The sequence below is a fragment of the Hoplias malabaricus genome, chromosome 1, assembly GCF_029633855.1.
Source record: "Hoplias malabaricus isolate fHopMal1 chromosome 1, fHopMal1.hap1, whole genome shotgun sequence".
NCBI classification, from domain to species: Eukaryota; Metazoa; Chordata; class Actinopteri; order Characiformes; family Erythrinidae; genus Hoplias; species Hoplias malabaricus.
In genome coordinates, this window is record NC_089800.1 from 19134956 (window position 1) to 19156450 (window position 21495).

General features: G+C 37.5%; 1 protein-coding gene across 1 annotated transcript in view; it reads right to left on the bottom strand.

Moving 5' to 3' along the window:
- The window catches only part of adgrg2a (adhesion G protein-coupled receptor G2a), a 33056-nt gene that overhangs the window by 9528 nt on the left and 2033 nt on the right, over nt 1-21495 (bottom strand). Inside the window, exons 2-25 of the mRNA XM_066642617.1 lie at nt 18772-18923; nt 18496-18605; nt 11979-12566; nt 10331-10372; nt 10169-10228; nt 9007-9954; nt 8052-8111; nt 7875-7948; nt 7617-7772; nt 7483-7517; nt 7062-7192; nt 6776-6893; nt 6608-6669; nt 6408-6455; nt 6249-6316; nt 5718-5758; nt 5591-5621; nt 5448-5482; nt 5062-5189; nt 4597-4714; nt 2339-4446; nt 1870-2086; nt 1160-1316; nt 86-232 (exon numbers count right to left, since the gene is read on the bottom strand). Of these exons, the coding sequence (XP_066498714.1) occupies nt 86-232; nt 1160-1316; nt 1870-2086; nt 2339-4446; nt 4597-4714; nt 5062-5189; nt 5448-5482; nt 5591-5621; nt 5718-5758; nt 6249-6316; nt 6408-6455; nt 6608-6669; nt 6776-6893; nt 7062-7192; nt 7483-7517; nt 7617-7772; nt 7875-7948; nt 8052-8111; nt 9007-9954; nt 10169-10228; nt 10331-10372; nt 11979-12566; nt 18496-18601 (5478 nt within the window). The 5' untranslated portion in view covers nt 18602-18605; nt 18772-18923. The remainder of the gene's footprint in view (nt 1-85; nt 233-1159; nt 1317-1869; nt 2087-2338; nt 4447-4596; nt 4715-5061; nt 5190-5447; nt 5483-5590; nt 5622-5717; nt 5759-6248; nt 6317-6407; nt 6456-6607; nt 6670-6775; nt 6894-7061; nt 7193-7482; nt 7518-7616; nt 7773-7874; nt 7949-8051; nt 8112-9006; nt 9955-10168; nt 10229-10330; nt 10373-11978; nt 12567-18495; nt 18606-18771; nt 18924-21495) is intronic.

Below are 21495 nucleotides of genomic sequence, written 5' to 3' on the forward strand. Positions count from 1 at the left end.
GTATAATTTCCTTATGTAAAAAGACCAGCTGCAGGATTTATGCATTATTTCTTAAATGAACTGTGCTGAGATGTTTTGTCTTTACATTGAACAGGTTGCTCTTATTGTAGAAAGTGAACTGAAGCCTTGATGCCAACTGCTGCTCTTCCATGGTGAGGGTTTCTGTCAGAGAGTCAGGGAGGGTGATGGAGCCTAGAGTAGTACTCACAGACCTTCTTCTTCTGCTATTAAACTGCACCAAAACACACAAACACAAAATCTTATTTATTTACTGTAATGTGGAAGACTCAGAGGCCAACCTTCATTTATTCAAGCCTTGCATAGTTGTTAGCAGCCACACTTTATTTGTGTATCTTAAAAAGTTTTTCTGAAAGTTTTAAAAACTTTTCCCTTTTCTTAATGTTAACCCCTAGAGTTAAACGTCTCAAAACATCCACCATTTACATTTAGGGCTGGACAATAATTCAATATATCGCAGTATAAAATGTTTTCCCGCCTTGTGCACAGTGATTCTGGGTAGGCTCTGGACCCACATTGACCCTGGACAAGTGATGACAGACAATGAGTGAATGAATGAATGATGGAAAGAATGAAGGAATATAAAATGTTTAAATAACAATGACATGATTTTATACACATTTTCAATATTTCAACTTACGTTATGTACAGCATCTTTCACTGACTGACGTTCATTTCAATATTAAATGTACTTTGAAAATATTAATATTGACAAAGCCAGAGTGGTTTATGTTTGACGGCTTATGTTTCTGTTGATTCTTGGCAGTTTTTCTGTTGCCTTTATGTTGTTGTTTATATTGATATCAGAATGATATATCGACTGAAAGTTAACCACAAAAAAATATATATTGTGATATAAATTTTGGCCATATCATCCAGCCCTACATTCATAGGACCTGGGCACTGTTGCACTGTTAATTGGTACAAAAATCTAATTAAGATAACACAATGAGGGGTGATATCAAGAGTAATTCACTCCAAGTGCAAAATTCAAAATGAGTGCAAAAACAAAATGATTGGATGTGTGAATTGACACTAGTTAATTTCCACTTAAAAAAATTAAACAAATTAAGAATGGAGTAGGATCATTGTCCTTTGGTTCAAAAGGTTTAACGTTAAAGACTTCAGGGTCAAAGTTTACCTGCAAGGAATCTGCATCTGAGACTGAAAATGATGTTCCTCTGAAGTTGGATCCATCAATCCCTGACACCATCAGAGCAAGGGACCCTACTATTATGCTCTCAGACTTGTCCCGGATAATCAGCTTCAACCCCAGTGTTTCCACAACTTTGATCAAGCTGTTGAGTACAATTTACAGCAATCATTAATATCATACTAACTTCTGGGATTTTTTGTCATTTATTCATTTATTTTCACACTACTTCAGTTTCAGTTTTAAAGTGGACATGTTACACCCCAGAGCGGAGTGGTTATTAGTTATTTTTGCTTTGCTATTTTGTGCTCTCTTCACTGATCCTGTTTTGCCATGTTAGTACACGCACTACAGGAAGTGGAAAAACTCTCTGAGACTAGTGTACTCTTTGTTTTCCTGCAGTTTCAAGTGCCAATTGTACATTTTCTCCTTAGACTCGACTTATGATTGAGTCTGAATGAGCACTAACAGCCTTTTGAGTTTTTGGTTGAAGATAACTTCTTTTCGTCACTGAACATGCTGTTCATGTTTCATCTCAAGCTTGGTAAACAATGTATATCATGGTAGTAGGCAAAACTATGCACAGGAAGGCTTCAGCCTTAGCAAATCAAATGTAATATTCAAACATTTTTCTGGCGTTTACCGCAGTTCCATGAAGGCACATTTTGCACTCAGCACTCTTGTCCTCTGACTCTTACCGGTTGGAAGAGGAGGCTACAGCACTTGAGGAACCACTGAGCAGTTGGTTAACGACAGACATCACTAACTGGCCCGATTCCAGACTGATGTTGGGTCCAGATAGCAGGTTCTCCAACTGTTTTGTCAACTCTTGCACCTGAGAATTGTTCAAGGTGGATGTATCCTGGTTCAGGAAATTATTTAACCCACTTTCAGGACTCCCTGCTGTTGTGGTTTCTGTAATGTGGGGTAAATATTCAAATTAAACATGATACATTTCCAAGATCAAATTATGAAAGATCAACAAATGTTAACCATAGTAAAACCACATTAGTTACAATGTACCTTTTGAAACCATTCATATTGCAGTTTTATCTTTTGAATATAAGTAGTCCATGATAAATATTGGTGTATTGATAGAAATGTAGTGGATAACCTCCTGTAAATCTTGTTAAAACTAGCAACCTACTAATAACGCTGTGATCTTACCTGGTTTTGTGCTGGTGGTAGAGGAGGTGGTTGTTGAGGTGGGGGATATGGTGGTAGTAGTCTCTTCTGGGGCTAGACTTTGTCCAGTGGTGCTTGTATTTGTGTCCGTAGCAGGGTCCAGGATTGTGTAGGTCGGATTATACTCTGAGGTGCTGTCTGGGCTGAGAGTTGTGTGGTAAACGGTGCCTGTGGTACTACTAGTCAGGTTCTCTAAGCTTACTGAAGTAATTGATGTCATATTAGGTTCGGGAGAACTTTGCTCTTCATTAGTAAGCCTGGTTGTATTTACTGTGGTTGTCAAATTGTATGTATAACTCTCTAGTGTAGTATTAGGTATAATGCTAACTGAGGTGTTTTGGTTTGACTGGTCCTCGGTGGTGAAATTCAAATTTTCTGTGGTAAGAAACGATGTGTTTATCGATGTATAGGGTATAGGAGTTGTGTAATTAAACTGTGTTGTGTTTTGGGGTACATTGGGGGCAGAGTTATTGAACAGTGTTGTGTTCAGAAGCATTAATGTTGTACTGACTTCTGTTACATTTGCTGTGTATGTTGTTGTATTGCCTTCTGTGGTATTATGTATGACATCTGTGTTTGGAGAAGTAACATTAAGCAGAACTGCTGATGTGTTTAAATATGCAGTCACATCTTGAGTTGTGAATGTTGATTGTGTCGTGTTGGTATCGGGGAGGACTGAGCCAGTTGTATTAAATTGTGGGGAATTCAGCTGATTAGTCGTGGTGTTCAGTTGTGTTGTGTTAGGTGGTGGGCTTGTTGTGTTTTGCTGAGTCATATTACCTGACACTGTTGCATTATTAAAAGTGTCTGTGGTATTTGCAGTTGTGTAAGGTGATGAATGAGGGTTGGTTGTGGTTGTGTTCAGTGATGCTGTTGTGTTTTGATGGTGCATTGTGGAGAAAAATGAGTTTGAGTTGTTCCAATTGGTGTAAAATGGTGGGCCTGTGGCATTCACTGTTGTATAAACTGTTTGATTTGTGACATTTAGAATAGTGGTTGATTCCTGTATGTCACTTAACGTTGATACAAGCGGTGAACTTGTAGTATTGGTTGTGATGTTTGCATGAACTGGATATGTTGTAGCTGTAAAATAAAGTGTGGTATTTATTGAATTGACCAGTGCTGCTGTTATGTTGACTGCTGGACTTGTGGTGTTTGGATCTGATATATTCGCTAACCTATCTGTCGCATTTAGAGTGGTGTTTGATTCTGTTGTGTTATACACTGTCGTGTAGAGGTGCGAACTTATGGTGTTTGTTGTGTTTTCCGAAAGCACTGTGTTTGTTGAGGGAGTTGCTGTGATATTGGTCTCATTGGAACCTGCATTTATGTTTGCTTGTGTTAAATCTGTGTTGTGCTGGGTAGAGATTTGCAAGCCTGTTGTGTTAAAATGCATTGCACTTGGTGATACGGTTTCATTTATATGTATGACAGTTGTATTATAATGTGTGTTAGAAGTTGTGTATGTTTGACTAAGTGTAGATTCAGCTGATGTGTTTGTAATATTAGCTGGTGGGTAATGGAGTGATGAGGACGTATTAGGCAATGTTACCTCTGTACTTGGAGACATCACTGTAGTTATGGGTTCTACAACTGTATTACTGGCATTTGCACCTGAAGAATTGGCTGTAGAATTGAAAGGTGTCACTACAGAACCAGTATGTGTGACTGAAGTATTGGAAGGTGTAACTGTGTTAGGTAATGTGACAGTGGTGGTGGGATATAATATAGTAGAGTTTAACCCTTTACCTGCACTACTGACTGGAGTGACCACAGAATAGGATGACGCGTTATAAGGTGTGACTGTAGTCCCGACTGGTGTATTATTAAACGTTGTACTCGATAACATTACTTTTGTAGAATTGGGCTCTATGACTGTATTAATAATTGGTGTGGCCACAGATTTGGACAGTGTAGCTACTGAAAGGAAAGATGTCCCGATAGGATGAGTTGATATTGATATTGCTGGACTTGTCTTAGGACCTGTGCTAGATGTAACAAGTAATGTTTGGCTTGGGCTAGTACCAACAGTTAGAGGTGGGGCTGTACAACTCTCATTTAAAAGCACAGAGTGCACCTGTCCCTCTCCACTGTTAGAAAAAAAAAGAAAGAAAGATTACCACCTTTAACATCCTTGGAAAAATTATTTAGAAACAATGTATTATAGTCACACAGCAACATCCTCAATGCTGTATAAAGTCCACAGTGCTGTAAATGAAATAGATAATGGTGGTACTCACCATGCAAATGGAATCTTCTTTAATGCACAGATCTGGTTAGCACTGATGTTTGCAGAAACCCAGGTGAAATTTGAGTTTAAAAGATTGTGTGCAGAATCACTGGGAAAACCACACAGAGCTGAGTGGAAATAAAAAGAATAAAGAAATGTCAATATTGTTGGACAGTCTCATATCAGGTTTATTTTAAAATAAACAATAGCCCCAAATACTTCTTCGTAGAACCATAAAATGATTAAATATGATGTACACATGTCCTTTTCAGTAAATAATTCTTTAAACTGCTTTGCACTTAAAGGAAATATGTGAATATGCGAGTATAAGGATCTATAATATATATATATATATATAGTACACTCATATGCCAATTCTGATTTGTGACTGTTGTGACTCAGCAAAGAAAGAATTTGGAAGTTTTCATTTATGTGAAGTATAGTGTATTGAAAAGTGTGACATGTCGATGCTTACCTATTCTAGTGATGGTGCCATTAAAGCTGATGTTGGTGCTGGATTGCATTAGGGCTAGCAGTGCTTCACTAATTGTACACAAATCCAGAGTTTGATTGAGCTGTAGTACTAACATGCAATTATAGATCCTGAGAGAAAATGATACAGTTATTTTAATAGGGAGACCACACCAATTACTTGTTTTATTTTCCTTTCATTATATATATTACAATGTTTTACTTATTTGTGATTGCACCACATTAATTTGTCTGAGTGGTCCTGATTAAAAAAATGATACCTTAAACAAATTAATAAACATATTTCAACAAGTTGAACAAATTCCTGAAGCCAGACAAAGAGCCAAGTGAAAGACATGTGTGTCTGTACACTAGCCACTGAAAGATTACCTTTTATCAGTACCATGACATTCGATGTGCACCCCCTACAATCAAACAACCCAACAAGAAAAAAACAACAGGTTGTCAGTGATACACATTTCTGTGATTATAATGCTGGACCACAATGAACAATCATGATGGTGTTTGTTTACCTGATAATGACTGGAAACTTTACATAGAGACCTGTGAATAAGGAACATCAATAAATATACTAGACTAGTGAAGTAAAGTATGCACAGAAAACACTAAAGACATGAAGACTCTGAATGAGGTACATACGGCAGTTTAGTAGAGTTACACTGACATTCCAGCTGTGTAATCTAGAGGGGTTGAAGAAGACAATGTAAAATACACTGTATTTCATTCTTATACTCGCACACATTAATATTTTCTCACTTTTTAGGTTTGGTATTATGTTTGGTGCAAAAATTATATCTAAGCCTGTGTCAAAACATATATTTCATTATGAGACTGCAGTATCATTATTATAAATGTATTATTACCATTTTTTTTTTTTTGCCATTTCCAGTGTATCTAGTGAAAGTATTTTATTCCACAGGCAGATAATTTAATTCGTTAATGTTCTTGTTAAGAATTAATGTTTTAGAAAAGAAAAATTATCTGGTGATCTGGAGCACAACAATATTGTTCTCTATTTAAATCAACTAAACTATCAAAATTGCTGAAAAATATTAATAATAATTTTATCATATAATTTATAATAATAAATATTAGAAAAATTGACGAGATTTAAGATGTTTTCATTTAATAATATATAATTTACTAGCAATCTTATCATCAAGTACTCACGGTTTTCTTAATATCATCAAATGAAACAACATCACTGCTGATGTTCAGACTGAACCCATAAAATCCCCCTGAAAGAGATGTGTAGGAAAGCATGGCGTCAGACCTGAAAACACATGACAGAAAGACACAAATGGTATCTCTTAAATGGTGCACGCTCACCTGTGTCATTACAGAATGTGCTGCAGTTACAGTACTGTCCGGTATTATCTGAGACACAGAGAGAAAGAACATCAGTGAATATTACATAAAAGATGTAATTCGCCTGAAATATATACAGTTGACTTTTTACCCCAAATAGATTAAAACACAGTAACCATGTGGAGAGAAGTTCCTATTATAAGGACTTTGTAAATACTCACTGTCACAGGGCTGTGCTAGAGACCGATTCAGGCCTTTAGGGATAAGGTCCTTTGTATAGGAACTGTTTTAGGAAACATTATGCATTAAACATTAAACATTAAAATTAAAGATTAAAATTTGTAATGTATCCAGTATGCAAATTATAGAGCATAAAGCAGACGTCATACCATGTGACATTGACTGGTTCCTTAGCCTGGCAGGCTTCAGACAAAGGCAAGGAAGTGTTACAATACACAAAGCCGTCTCTAGGGGGAAACCTTTGCTCATCCAGACACATGTTTCTTCCTACAAAGACAAATTAGAAATGCATTAGCAATGCTTAATCAATGGCATCATTAGACTTGAGCATTATTGTGAATGATTGTTAGATGACTGATCACCTCATATCCAGAGCCTCTTCAAAAACTACATAAATAATTAATTGGATTCAACTCTATCTCTTGCCTCACTTACCCACTCTTGCCACTTCCCCTAGTAATTCAACATGGAAAGTTGATCTGTTGCTTTTCTTCTGAAGGAGTTGGCTCAAGGAGCATGTGTCTATGGACTGACGTAACTGAAGTAGCACAGTGCAGTTGGTGTGACTGGAATGGAGAGGACAGCAGAGAGTTAAACGCTTATTGAAATTTTGTTGTATCTTTATTTAATTCAAAATCAGAATAATGAATAAGTCCTTTCCAAAATTTGCCTCACTCCCCTGGTAAACAACATATGTTCCAAACTTGAACTTTCATAGAAACCAAACACTTATTTTCATAGAGAATATTACTTCCTAATATGGGCATAATGCTGACTACATACTTTATATGGGACATATGCTAATTCATCATGTTACGTTTACATTTGCTGCTTTATCATTATAATTGCGGCTTACGTGTAATCTTTATCTTCACAGTCTAAGATGATATCCTGTAATAAAGAAAAACATTTCAATCACACTGAATTAGAATCATATATGTCATGATGTTAAGTATATAATTAAATTATTTCTGTGTCAACAATAGTTACCTGCAGTTTAACTGTAGAGTTCTGACACAAAGTAGAAGTTCTTGTTGTTCCTGGTGAAGTTCCATATAATATTTTGTCTGAATATGTTGAGGATGTGGTTTGAGGGTTTTGCATTAGACTTTGAATATCACATTCAGGCCTGAAAAGCTCTGAAAACTGAGGAATGAAAAACATAAAGGAACATAGAATTAATTTAATACAAATTAATTTAAATAACTGTTACAAAAACTAAAATAAATAAAATAAATGGTTGCTTACCCAATAGTGGAGGTCCTGCACATTCTTGCTGTCATTTCCTACTGTCACATTAACAAACATCCAGTAGTATAACACTGCAGAGAGATTGAGAGGGATTAAGTTTTCTTAATATTCAGATTTTTTGGTAAAATCTAATAACATAAGCACAATTGTATGAAAAACACTTATTTGGCTTACTTTTGTTGTCACAGAACTGGGAGAGATTGCACTGCATCATCATTAATGAATCTGGAAAGGCTTACAGACAAAGATATTACATTTTTCAAAGGTATATTCGAAGCTTTGCTGTTCTGACATTGACATGTTGATGTATAATTGTTATATATTAACTGTTCATTAAAGTTTAAAAATTCATTTTATACAATTAATTATTTATATTAATGAGGTAATTCATTTTCCCAGATGATGTGCAGATATGCCTTTTACTCCTACTTATGTGGCTTTCTTTGAAGGGCCCTGAATGTACATTTGTTTATTTAACTGACAATCTAATGATAATTGTATGACTTTATTTACCAAAAAACAGCCTTAGCTCATCTTAACATTATCATGTTCCAAAGTCTCTTTAATAATAAACATACTTTTTTAAATACCCTGCTTATAACCATGATATAATGTAATGGGCCTCGGTTCTGATTGGCTGAAAGGTGTTATGTTGTTTGGGCTGAAACATACGGAAACCCTAAAGGTCCAGCTGATTAAAAAAGTTTAATGCATGTTCCTGAGAAGTTCCACATTATCTATTTATATATAAAAAAGTATTATGCAATTGATTGCTAAAATTGTGAAGCTAGAAATATTTTTTCAACTGTTAACGGGCAGAAATAGGTAAATAATGTGGAACTTAGTCTCAGGAACTATTTTATTCAGCTTGACCTTCAGAGCTTCTGTAGAAACAGTCCTAATAACTTCAACATGTATAAATAGGACTGAGCAGCAGTAAGACAAATATGCATATATACGTAAAGGCTTTGGTTTCTATGACATCACAGAAAAGTCTAATTAAAACTAATCCTTGAGCTTAATTTTTTTGCTGTAGGCCAAATACGGACATATATAAATGCCCTAGTTTCTGTAACATAAGAAAAAGTACAGAAACTACAACTTAAATCCCGTTTATTGAATAGCTTACCTGTGGATAATGCGTTGAATGTAGCTGCCGGCAGAAATGTGGTCTGGTTTACGGTGAGAGTGGTGGGTGCAAGCACCGATATAGAGGGGTATAATGAGTTCGGTCTCATAGATGTAGTTGAGTTATTAACATAAGTGACAGGTGCAGTGGATGAAGAAGAAACAACATTGGTGGTAGACACATTATTAGTGATAGCAGAGGCAGCACCAGCAGAATTAGTTTTCGTGGCAGTACTGGCATTAAGGGAAGATACAGTAGTATCAGCTGCAGTTGTAGGTGGCTTTGAAGTTATATTGGTATTTGGACTTGTATTTGTAGTGGTAGAGGTGGGAGTTGTGAGTGGAATTACAGCTGCAGTGGTAGCTCTTGTAGTTGGATTTGTAGTCGTAGCGTTAACAGTGGTAATTTGAGTAAATGGTACGGTGCTTGGAGAAGCAAATGTAGTTGGAATTGTAGTTGGAGTGGTAGCAGTAGATGTATAATTTCTAGGAGTAGTAGTTGTAGTTGAACTTGTAGTTGCACTGGTAGCTGTAGCTGTATGTGTAGCAGTAATAGTAGTAGCAGTTGTAGTTGGACTTGTAGGTTTTGAAGTTGGAACAGATGTAGATATATTAAGGGTAGCATTATTAGTTGAACTTGGAGTTGTAATGGTAGCAGGAGTAGATGTAGCAGTGCTAGGAATAGTAGTTGTAGTTGAACTTGTAGTTGCACTGGTAGTTGTAGCTGTATGTGTAGCAGTAATAGTAGTAGCAGTTGTAGTTGAACTTGTAGGTTTTGAAGTTGGAACAGATGTAGTTGTATTAAGAGTAGCATTTTTAGTTGAACTTGTAGTGGAAGTGGTACTAAGAGTAGCAGTTGTGGACGTGACATTGTCTTTCTTAGTCATGTTAGAAGTAGACATAGTGGTACTCATTTCAGCAGTTACAGGTGGACTAGTAGTTGTGGAATCTGTTATATGATTAAAAGCAAAGAATATAATGCTGTGTTATTGGTGATGAAAACTCACATCTGGAGTCTAATGTTGTTATCAGGTAAGCCTAAGGCAGGTCCATTTGCATGCACAACCACACTCCTCACACAGACACACACACACACAAACACACGCACATACACATAACATGTCAAGCCTCTCACACTACAATAGTCCCCATTGCTGACTGACCTTGCCTTGGAGGTGAACTCACTCTAGAAGTGATCAGAGCCAGTGTGGAGAGAAATGGAGCTGAGAGAGTAGAAGAGAAACAAACGGATACAGACATGCAGCAATAAGTATGATGCTCTCAATGATTGTATTCCATGATGTTACAAACTTCCATATACCTACCTCCATTTGTGAGTAAATTGCTGGTAGTTATACTGGTTTGCACTGTAAGTGAATTATAAATCTACCTTTAGAAAACATACCAGAAATGTGTATTGAAAGCATACAGTGAAAAACTGTATCAGTATTTAAACAAAATAGATTCAATGAGATGACATTACACTCACCAGTGATGCCGTTACGTTTGACTCGTACATGGCCTAAATGACTGTGCATGCCTACAGGAAAGCCATGCATAAACATAGGACCAAATGCAGTTGACTCACAGTTAGAAGTGCACTGTTATACATTATTATAATATACATAATTATAATGATGACTAATTAATTAGATCTAATTCTGATGCATTTGCAGCAAAATATCCCCAGGCTCTATGTTTTTTGCCATTTTATTTACAAGCATTTTATCCACTGCTCACACTTTAAAGGCTATCACACATCAGACATGTCATGCCAAAAATCTATAAGGTGTTATAACACCTATAGAGTCTATAAGGTGCTAACCTCTAGCTTTACTGTATTTAAGTGCCACAACATGTCACCTGAAAATTGCTGTTTCAAACAGTGCCCACAACGAGACTAAGAAATCATTAGTAGAAAACACTATAGCCTACATGGAGAATGGCAGCCAGTCTCATAAAAAGTCTCATAAATATTAATCATAAGCTAACATTCAATCTAGTTACGCAAATACATATCTCAACTTGTTGATAAGATAAATACATGATGACAGGGCTGGACTGGGACAAAAAATCAGCCCTGGCGTTTTGGACCAGACCGGCCCACCACTTTAACACATACCTATATATATAAAATAATGAAATTCGAATGCTATTCGAATAGCACGTCAGGCCCACCAGGAAAATGCCCAGTATGTCTGATTACCAGTCCAGCCCTGCTTTGGGAATGAATGGAGTAGCAGATAAAATATTAAATTACCGTAATGAAATATTGCTACTTTCACTGTGATGTAATCAATGTACATTAAGACAACTGTTGTGTGATAGTCTGAACACGTACACAAATGCACACACCACAACATTGAAATGTAGTGTGCATTCAGTTGCTCACATAATATTTGTCATAGAATAGCATCATAAGCTAAAATATAATATTTAATTTAAAATATAACACATAAATATATATACGCTAAATATAACATACTAATAATTGATCAATTGCCAGTTGTTTACTTTTGAATGAACATCAGCCAATCCTGGCTGCTTTTGACAGTGCACTCCTACTGAAATAGTTTAAATAAGAGTTTGCACATCCATTCTTGGAAGTGGATGTATGCTTTAAGGTGAAAAAACAAAAATAACAAGCAAGACATCCCCCTCCTCATGCATTGTACATTTACCAAAATAACAACATGCAAATAATGCACATTATGAATTTATGCTAAATTAAAAGTGATGCAGCAACATGATGACGTTTATATGATTAATATTGTGTCTGCATTTGCAAGCATTCAGTGTGAAACAGAGGGCATGCATGCATGGGTGTGTTGTCTGGAGGCAAATGTGAGCAGCCCAGGATAATGCTGCTCTATGCACTATAATTGCCCACATTATCTCTGCTATTTTAAGCCTGGCTCACTGTCAACTAACTGTGCTTGGCCCTAGGCCCATTTCCATGGTGACTGTACTCACCACACTGCAGCATGTCATCCTGGACCCTGGTTTGTGGCCGGGTCATGCTCCACATGCGAGAGTCCCAGCCCACAATGGACCCGTCCTCGCAGGCCCCATGTTCTAGCACGTTGTCCCAAACTCTAAACAGATATAGCTCCACAGTGGCCAGAGTGGCACCAGGTGAAGCATCCTGAAGCTGGCAGCCCAACACAAGAGTCCCAGTGGGTGGGGTTGTCTGGGCAATGACTGTGCGCTGCTGGGGGTCTGGGTACCCACTGATCTCCAGGCTGAAACTGTCCTTCAGAGTATCTCTGCGCAGGCACAGCCGATACCATCGGCCAACTGCCAGCTGCACAGGGAAGCGGTGCCGTACTCCCAGGAGCCAGACATAGAGGGCATTTTGATCCCCTTGAAGAGCCAAATTGTAGTAGGGCGGGCGGGGTGACATGTAGCTGAAGGCCGTCCACTCTCCTGGTGTCATCACACGCACGTCTACGCACACAGTCATTTGGAAGAGCAGCGGCATTGCCCAGTGGTCCTGCAGCGTCCAGTGGTCAGAGCAGCCCTGCAGGACAGCTTTTGAGTCACTCATGAAGTAGCTGCCCGCTGAGGAGAGGGAGCCAGAGACAGTTCTTTGGTAATGTGCTTCATACAGTGATGGCATTAACACTATGCTGAACGGAAGACTACACTTATAAAGGTTTATAAATGATTTAAAGTCCTATTACATTGTTAATAATTAGGTTGTTAACACCTTAAAGTTCTTTAGTGGTTTCACATTTTAAGGTGCACCACATAATCATCAATGTCTAAAAGCACATTCTGCTGGTGGTCAATTAATTAAATGATTAAATTTATTAATAAATAAGTGGTGACTGATGGAGAAGACAAAGTAATGTCAGTATCCAGCAAGATCTAAGGTTTAAAAATGTAGATGGATGTGCGTTCACCATTTGACAAACAACAGATCACTTATTTGATATCATTACTTCATTCATTATCTGTAACACTTATCCAGTTCAGGGTCGCGGTTGGTCCAGAGCCTACCTGGAATCATTGGGCGCAAGGCGGGAATACACCCTGGAGGGGGCGCCAGTCCTTCACAGGGCAACACAGACACACTCACACATTCACTCCTACAGACACTTTTTGAGTCGCCAATCCACCTATCAACATGTGTTTTTGGACTGTGGGAGGAAACCGGAGCACCCGGAGGAAACCCACACGGACACGGGGAGAACACACCAACTCCTCACAGACAGTCACCTGGAGCGGGAATCGAACCCACAACCTCCAGGCCCCTGGAGCTGTGTGGCTGCGCCACTGTGCCACCCCATTAGGAACATAATTTAAGTAACTTAACTAATTAAGAAGAATGTGCCATAATCAACCTATTTACACAGAAATGTGTTCATTATTAAAACATCCATCTACGCAAAAAGTGAACATTCGGCTGCCATTTCCCTGCATTTACAAGTTTTTCTGTCCAAATCCAAATTAAATATTTCGACTAGACAAGGCTGGAGCTGTGTGACTGCGACACCACCTGCTGCACCACCGTGCCACCCTTATTTGATATTAATAATGAAAATAAATAACAAAAATAACAACAGCAACAACAACCACACAAAATGAAATCAAATGAAGATTGAACTTTGGCTGTGTGTACCTGGCAAATGTATATTTAATAATAAGAGCAAGAAAAGAAGAAGAATAAGAAACAGGTTAAGAGAAATAAATGTAGAAAAAAAATCAATGATACTAATAAAGATCGCATACATTTTTGCAATAACTGATGATTAATGACTTTTAATATATTAACAGTTATTTATCATTAAAAAAGGATCTAAAACTATGTTTAAACGTCTACATGTGTAGTCATGATCTGAAGTGGCGCTGATATATTTTACAGTGTAGCATTTTAGAATACGAGACTGACGGACAGAACTAGAGAAGATTTAACATTAAATAACAGAAATATAAGGCTACATAAATTAACATAACTTTAGACTTAATGTCAAAAATGCCTCATCACCTCAAATAAACAGAAAAATAATCAAATGAATGAACAAATCCTGATAACTACATTATTTATGATTTTATCAGGGTTTTTTTTCCACAAAATATGTAAAATATTTATTAAATATTTAAGTCTTAAAATATATTTTGTTGTGCGCTACATAGACATATTTATAAGTTATCACAGATAAAAAAAGACAATATTATGCCAAATAATTCCAAGCTCTAAAATGAAACAATAGTATGAGAAGTGGCATTTGATATTGTAACAAAGTAGCCATGCTTAAAGACTTAATCTGGAATGTTGCTGATTTCTTTAAGCAATCAGTTATTATTTTTTATGCTTTTCCTTCCTTTTCAGGTGAACATGGATCATAATTTGTTGTGAGAGTTGCACCTGGCACATTAACTATTTACCTCAGGTGTGTCTCTTTGCATTCTGTCACCAACTGCACGATATTCTGAAAATGTCAACCAGACGTTTTTTCAGCGACAGGGAACCAAGAATAGCCACAATCACCTCCTATCTGTCCAAGGCTCAGACCAGATACACAGCAGTAGAGCTGTGTCCTGCAGCCACTGCATTTAGCTTAGCATCTACAGGGTTAGCAACGTTGCTAACAAGTTACCACACAGCAAGACACCACTGCTGTAATCTTTCAGAATTGGGTAGAGTAGTGTAAACATACAACTACATGTACTGAATGTTTTATTCAACTGTTGATGAGTCTAAATACATATTAAAAAGGTGTGAGCAACAGCAATAAAAGGAAAAAAAATTCCAGGATTCAAAACAGTGGTAAAGAATAGATTGAAACCACTAATGTGAATTGGGAAGTAAATTTAAATGATTACAGGAAACTGGCTTAAGGAACTGCCCTATTTACTTCTATTAAATGTGTGTTAGTTTGTTTATTTGTTTCTTTCTTTTTGTACTAAGTTAGATGTTTAAAATGTTTCCTGTCGGTCATGTTACCATTGTTTAACATTAGGTTGGATAACTACTTCTACTGCAGTCTAAGAGAACTAAGGTAGGTGGTACATAAACAGTGTGCACTCATTAACTGGACAGACAGACTATGAAAGCAACTGCAGATACTTTTAAGTTTATGTGAACCCCCAGCAGCTTGTTTCAACCACATTCTTTCAAACTCTCAGTAGTTGCTTACTCTCTGTGAAGTTTCATAATAATAGGATACCTTGCCAAACTTAAAACAGGCCGGCCCAGATTTGGCCTCTGCTCTGATATACTGTACCTCAACCATGACTGACATGTAATACGCAGCAGATGAGCAATTGACTTTGTACCTGTGTGAGAGTGTTTTTTGTTTGTGTAAGGCCTCTGGAATGTTCCTGCAGGTATGACCTAGACATGCTATCTCTTGCGTCATGGAACTGCACAAGAACAGGTTGGCTAGGCCCCCAAGAGCATTCACATTCTCTCTGAAAATGAGAAATAGCCCAAAAATACGTAAATACGTTTGTTTCCATTTTAGTTCCACGTAAATACTTATCAACCGTTGCTATAGGCACATAAAACAGTGTTGATTCTTAGTCTGAAGCCATACATTGTCTGCTGATGCACCATTACCTCATGAAATTAAAGCCTATAGGTCTGACTTAGGTCTGACTTTGTTATTTCTTGTGTGTTATGGTTAGTATGCCATATTAGAGACCAGGCATTCTCCCACGCAGACACCCACATGCATACATTCTTACTCCAGCATTTCCACTATCTCATTTCTCATTCTCTCCCAACATCTTATCTCTCTCTCTCTCTCTCTCTCTCTCTCTCTCTCTCTCACTTCTCTCTCTCTCTCTCTCTCTCTCTCTCTCTCTCTCTCTCTCTCTCTCTCTCACACACACACACACACACACACACACACACACAATGACACAGTCCCCGCGGTTTAATTGTAGCCCTGTCTCTGTGTCCTTTGAGCTGCAGTCCATGTTGTGTTGGTGGCTCCCTGGAGGGATGAGGGGCTAAATGTTCTAAACTCCCTGGCTGACCACAGCAGCCAACACACTCGCCTCTGCTAATTACTCTGAGATTAAAGCAGGGAAATGTCATAATGCTGTGGGCTTGCTGGACTGTGGGACACCATGCTCACCGAGGATCAAAAAGACTCTGTAACACAGCCTTTGTATTGTGCCAGGAAAATCTCTCCCTCTTTCTTATGCCAGATACAAAAAATGCATCCGAGAGCTTGTATGTTAACTCATCCTGCCAATCGCTTGGAATGGAATTATGAATCAGGAGGATAGTATGCCAAGATTTGGTGCTAGTAGGCTTCATGAACTGATTTCACAGTGTTTACTCTAGAAAATAGGCTGGTACTCTGGAAAGCTCCAGCAGATCAATGGAGGCTTGCTCGTCATGCACCAACAGCGAAAAGGAAGTCACAGGTTCCCCTGGATTTGCTTTGAGCTTGTTGACAGAACGCATGTTCTACCTACAGTAAAAATTAGTGGTGACAAAAGTTTAAAAGATTTAATCATGTCAATCACAGCGACAGTGATGAATTAATTATGATTAATTGCAAGTTAAAATGCTAGTATTTCTTTGTTTTTTGGAAGGGAGATAAAACGTGTAGAGTTGTATGCATGACACACTGGTTAAAGGAACACGTACTTTTGATTTTATTATAACATTTCAGAGAAGTTATTAATGATATTTGAATTAGAATCACTTAATTTGCTGAGTAAAAGTGTGAGAGAGAGTTAACATCAAACACAACACTCAGCTCAGACTCAGCCTTAAATGAGAACATTGCAGCACGCAGCTCAGAAAATTAAACTCCCCCATATCCCAGCTTCAACATCTTTATACAAGATCAATTAATGGATTTAAAAAAAACAAACATGCCAAACGTCTTGTAGCAGCTGTTTGTGCACGTGTGTGCAACAGAGAGAGAACGAGAAAGATGGAAAGAATGAGAGTTATGATATTTAATCCACATTTCAGAATAAAAATAATGTAATCGACCTTCTGAACTCCACAGTAGCGAGGCTGTGTTTACTCCTAATGAAGCCACTAATACAGTTCTAGAATTTGTAAAACCAGTTATGGAAGGAAGTAGGTGCCAAATTCAACAAAAAGATAATTAGTGCCAAAAAATAAAAAGGTTTCCAGATTAATCAAATGCATTAATGAAGGAATGTTGACAGCACTAGTAAAAACACATTGAACATAGGTAAGATTTTTATAATTGAAATAACATTCTGATATTACATTTCCTAGTAGTTCTTAAGTCAAGACCAAGTTTAGTAATTTAAAGCCTTGAAACCAAAACTGGACTAAAACCCTACCAACTGCAATAAGCTACATGTAGTAAAACTAGAATCGGCTGTGGTTTTTAGCCCGATATTTTCAGCTGCTTCCAAAAACCCTTCTTGAGGAAAAGCAGTCTGAAGAATCTAACACACACTACATTTTCACAACTCATTACCTCTCTCTAATGTACAGCACCCATTTTCTCCTGCACTTTCTTTGATTTAGGTTACAGCTTAAAAGGGTTTTATTGACAAGCAAGAAAGTGCTGTCAAAGCAGTTAAGCCAATGCTCCTTCAGTGGGATTAGTGCATCACAGGGAGCATTAATGTTTGTCTCCAGGTTTCCTCAAAGCCGGACTCCAGCTTGCAGCACTGGCCTTCAGTTTGGCCTTTTTCATTCTATATCCATCTCCTTTTTACTTCACACTGCTATTCATTTGAACCATTGTGGAAAGCTAAGAACTATTAAAGAGAGGGGATTTTTCAGAGGTCTTGTCACTATGGAAACATGGAAGCCCCTCACACGTGAGTAGTGTCCATACAAAGATGATGTTCAGGGCTGTCATTTTTAGACACTTGAAACATAGCAGCCTTGGTATTGGGGCAAGTACAAGTTAATATATCGTTTTTTTAAAGGAACATTATGTAATATTGTAGCATATAATTACAGCTTCAAAATAACTGTGATGCTTCACTGACATGTAATAGGGAGAATAGAGCCTCTGTCATTGCTAGTCTGGGCTCAACACTACAGAAAGTGCACTGTGTACATTTTGAAGGAGTGGTAGAAACCTTTTGGGAGAAATTATTATATGGCTACTGGCTAGAACACGGAGGATGAGATGCATAGCCATTTAACACCCCTATAAAACCTGTTTATTTATTCTTTTATTATTATTTTTTATTATAATGAATATGAAGGCAGTCATCAAAGTAAGAGTCAGTGTTCCTGCTTTTCCTAACAAGTCATAAAAACATGAAGAATACGCAACGGCATATATTTTCATTTCCATTTCCATTTTCTAACCTGTTTATGGGTATTTTCCTATGCGTATCATTCATTAGACGCATTACCTGTCCTTTTGTTTTTTCAGGACATATGAGGGAAAGCATGAACACTGGTCGGATTCATTCCTATGAAGTCAGCAGCACTGGGAAGCCACTGTGAACACTATAGTTAGTGTAGTCTATGTATAATTAGTGCATTTTCCCCACATTAATTCTTTAACGGTGCTCATACCTTGAGGGACAAGAAGAATGAAAACCCACAGGTAGGAAACATGGAGGAAGTGGTGTTTGGACCTTCTCCTTCGCCCACTCAGGTGCTCCCAGTGTTTTCGAGACATCCTTCTGGAGGAGAGCAAAACGACATGTTTACACATCTCTAGAATCTGCCCAATGAGTCTGCGGGTTCTGCATTTGCAATTTTAACCCAACAGACTGAAATTTATCAGAAAAAATAAAAAGAACTTGCAGTGTTCCTGAATCCACACAAACTAAGTGATGTGTAGCATACCCTGCTGTAGTTTCCTGACTCTTTTTTGTTTTTTTACAGATCCTCAGTCTCCCTCCAGCACTCGATGTTTGAGCATTGTTCACCTAGGGTCTCGTTCATTTGCTTCTTGTGCTAGTATAGACCCCAGCCTTTTCTTTCTTTTCATTGTTCCCCTAAACAAAACAGCATAACAACTTTTTGAAGCATTTACATCGTATCCGGCATTACGCTGATGTGCCAAAACAATGGGACAGGTCAGGTACATTGATTATAACTTAATGGCTGATGTAAAGATGACTACAGCATAAATGAAACAACTCTGATATTTGTTCAGAACAAGAAAAGTTAGTAGTGAGAAATGTCTGTGCAAATCTGTGTAATTCCACTATTATGTCATAGTTAATGTCTGAGCAGTTTGCAAAGTGAACTGTCTAATAATCTGTCTGTCTGTTTTGAATGCGCAGAGATCAGCACAGATAGGCAAATGTATTATGTACTAAGGAAATGTCAGACCATGTCTATCATTTATTATTTACAAGTTACTGATTCCTCAGTGGACCATTCTGATCAAAATAAAAACAGAAGTGCCCACTTGGGGAATGCCAAAAGAAAACAAGGTTAAAAACAAAGGTTCAAAAACTACTGATTATCAAAATCCTTCCACAGTGAGAAAAAAACTCAACACTCTGAACTGGTGCTGTTGCCAAGAAACAGTGAGAAAATGATACTAAAATACCAGTTAAATGTGTTTTACTAGAACTGTTTGTCTAAGCTCTAAACCTAGCAACTTTATTTGTAACAGTGTACATTTCTGAAATGTTGAATCAACAGAACGGGAAACTAAAGAGGACCACCATTTTATGAGAAGATGCGTTTCTGCACACTGTAGTGTGAAACCTTCATTCAAAAATGGCCAGGAGCACTCTTAAACATTTCTTCCTGTCTTCTGTGGAGGTAGTGCTTTCATACTCTTGTTTCTGTTCTTTCTCTCAGGCCTTTAGGAATTTTGCTATGAAAACGTCTGGACAATGCTTCGTGGTGAGGGATTAGGTAACAAGTTTTACTTCTGTTACATTCTTTATTTATGTATTTATTTTTATCATCAAGATTCAGCCATTCTCACAAAGATATCAGCTATATAGGTTTACAGGAAGATACCTTCTGGGGTGTGCAATGTCAATATGTTATGTAAAGATGGTCAAATATGGCCTCTGGCCAAACCCATTTCTTGAATGATAATCTTACTGCTGTATGAATAAAGGTGATTTCCTTGAATTTAAGGAAATAATCAGCTCCTTCCAAGCCACAGATTATGAAATAACCTGGTCATTTTTGTGGGCAGAGAGCATCGAGATAAGATTAAACCTTGTAAAGCAAAGAAAATAATTAAACGGAGAAAGAACAGAACTGAGGGAAAACTGTAAGAAACAGTATGTTCTTTGCCATGATTCTCACTCATGCACACTGGAGTGTAGGGTGAGTAGTGGCTCATTTTCATTTAAAGGAACAGGCGATCTAACCAGTTATTCTGAACACAGCTGTTTAGATTGGGTGACAACTGTGCTGCTGTGCTTGATCCTTGTGGCATTTTGACCAAAATGTGTCATTGCCATTGCCAAGGTCCCAAGGAAATGTATTAACTTTTAGTCAAGGGGTCAGTCAAATTTAACAGCCTTTCAATAAAAAAAAAGGACACAAAACTAACCAATTGGTGTGGTTTGTCTAATGTAAGTGTATTATTTTTACAATACTTTCCCAATTTCACTTAATGATTAAGATGTAAGCAGAATTGCTTAGATTGGACGGGACATGCCACGTTCCAGAAAAATCATATCAGAAATCTAAACTGTCAATCATAGGAACCAGACGTCAGGAAGGATCTGTTGGTTTTTGCCATTAAAACATGCTAGGTCACCCAAAAAAATTTTTAAGCTCCTGCACAGGTACATATCGCTGCTCTAATGTTTGAAACTGAAGCCTAGTGGTGTTTTTTAAAAAATGTCAACAAGTTTAAATTGATACAAAGAGGTGTGTATGTGGTAGTTATTTTTGAAATGCAAGCAGGTTGAACAAGACCTGAAAATACTAATGATTCTTTGTGAATCTTTGACATATGCTAAACTGGTATGGCAGGAATATTTAGACACCTAATCGCCTGTCATGCTTAAGCAAATGAAGGCCAAGAAAAACAAGCTCATTTCAATTTGAGCCAGAGCTCAAAGATCTGACCTGTTCCGTGTCCTCTCCAGCATGCACGTTCTAAGCACAACATACTGGATGATTTAAAATGCTTGTATAATTCAGCAACATCCAGTATGTTGTGCTTAGAACGTGCATCAGCCATGAGAATGTGGTGGTTTAGAACATTAAACAGGCTATGCATTTCTATGCTAGAAGAGAGCAACATAAAGAGATACTGTCATTAACTTATTGTATTTTTATGGGTATTGACAGTAATTCTAGAAACAACTATATCACAAAAAACTCTTTTAGAACAATTAGAGACAGTCCGTGAAAACAACTGTAGTCACTGTACAAACTACAGTAAGAGTAGGGTTATTGAACCTCATCCATGCGTAATTTAGTTAATGTGCTGTTTAGCAGGACGTATGACCATGTGGCTGAGTAGCTTAATTCAGGGCTTCTGAATGTTTGATTTTACTGTTGGATATTTATTAACACTACACCTACAACCGTAAACAAGTTACTAACTACTTCACATATGCTATACATTTCCATAAATAA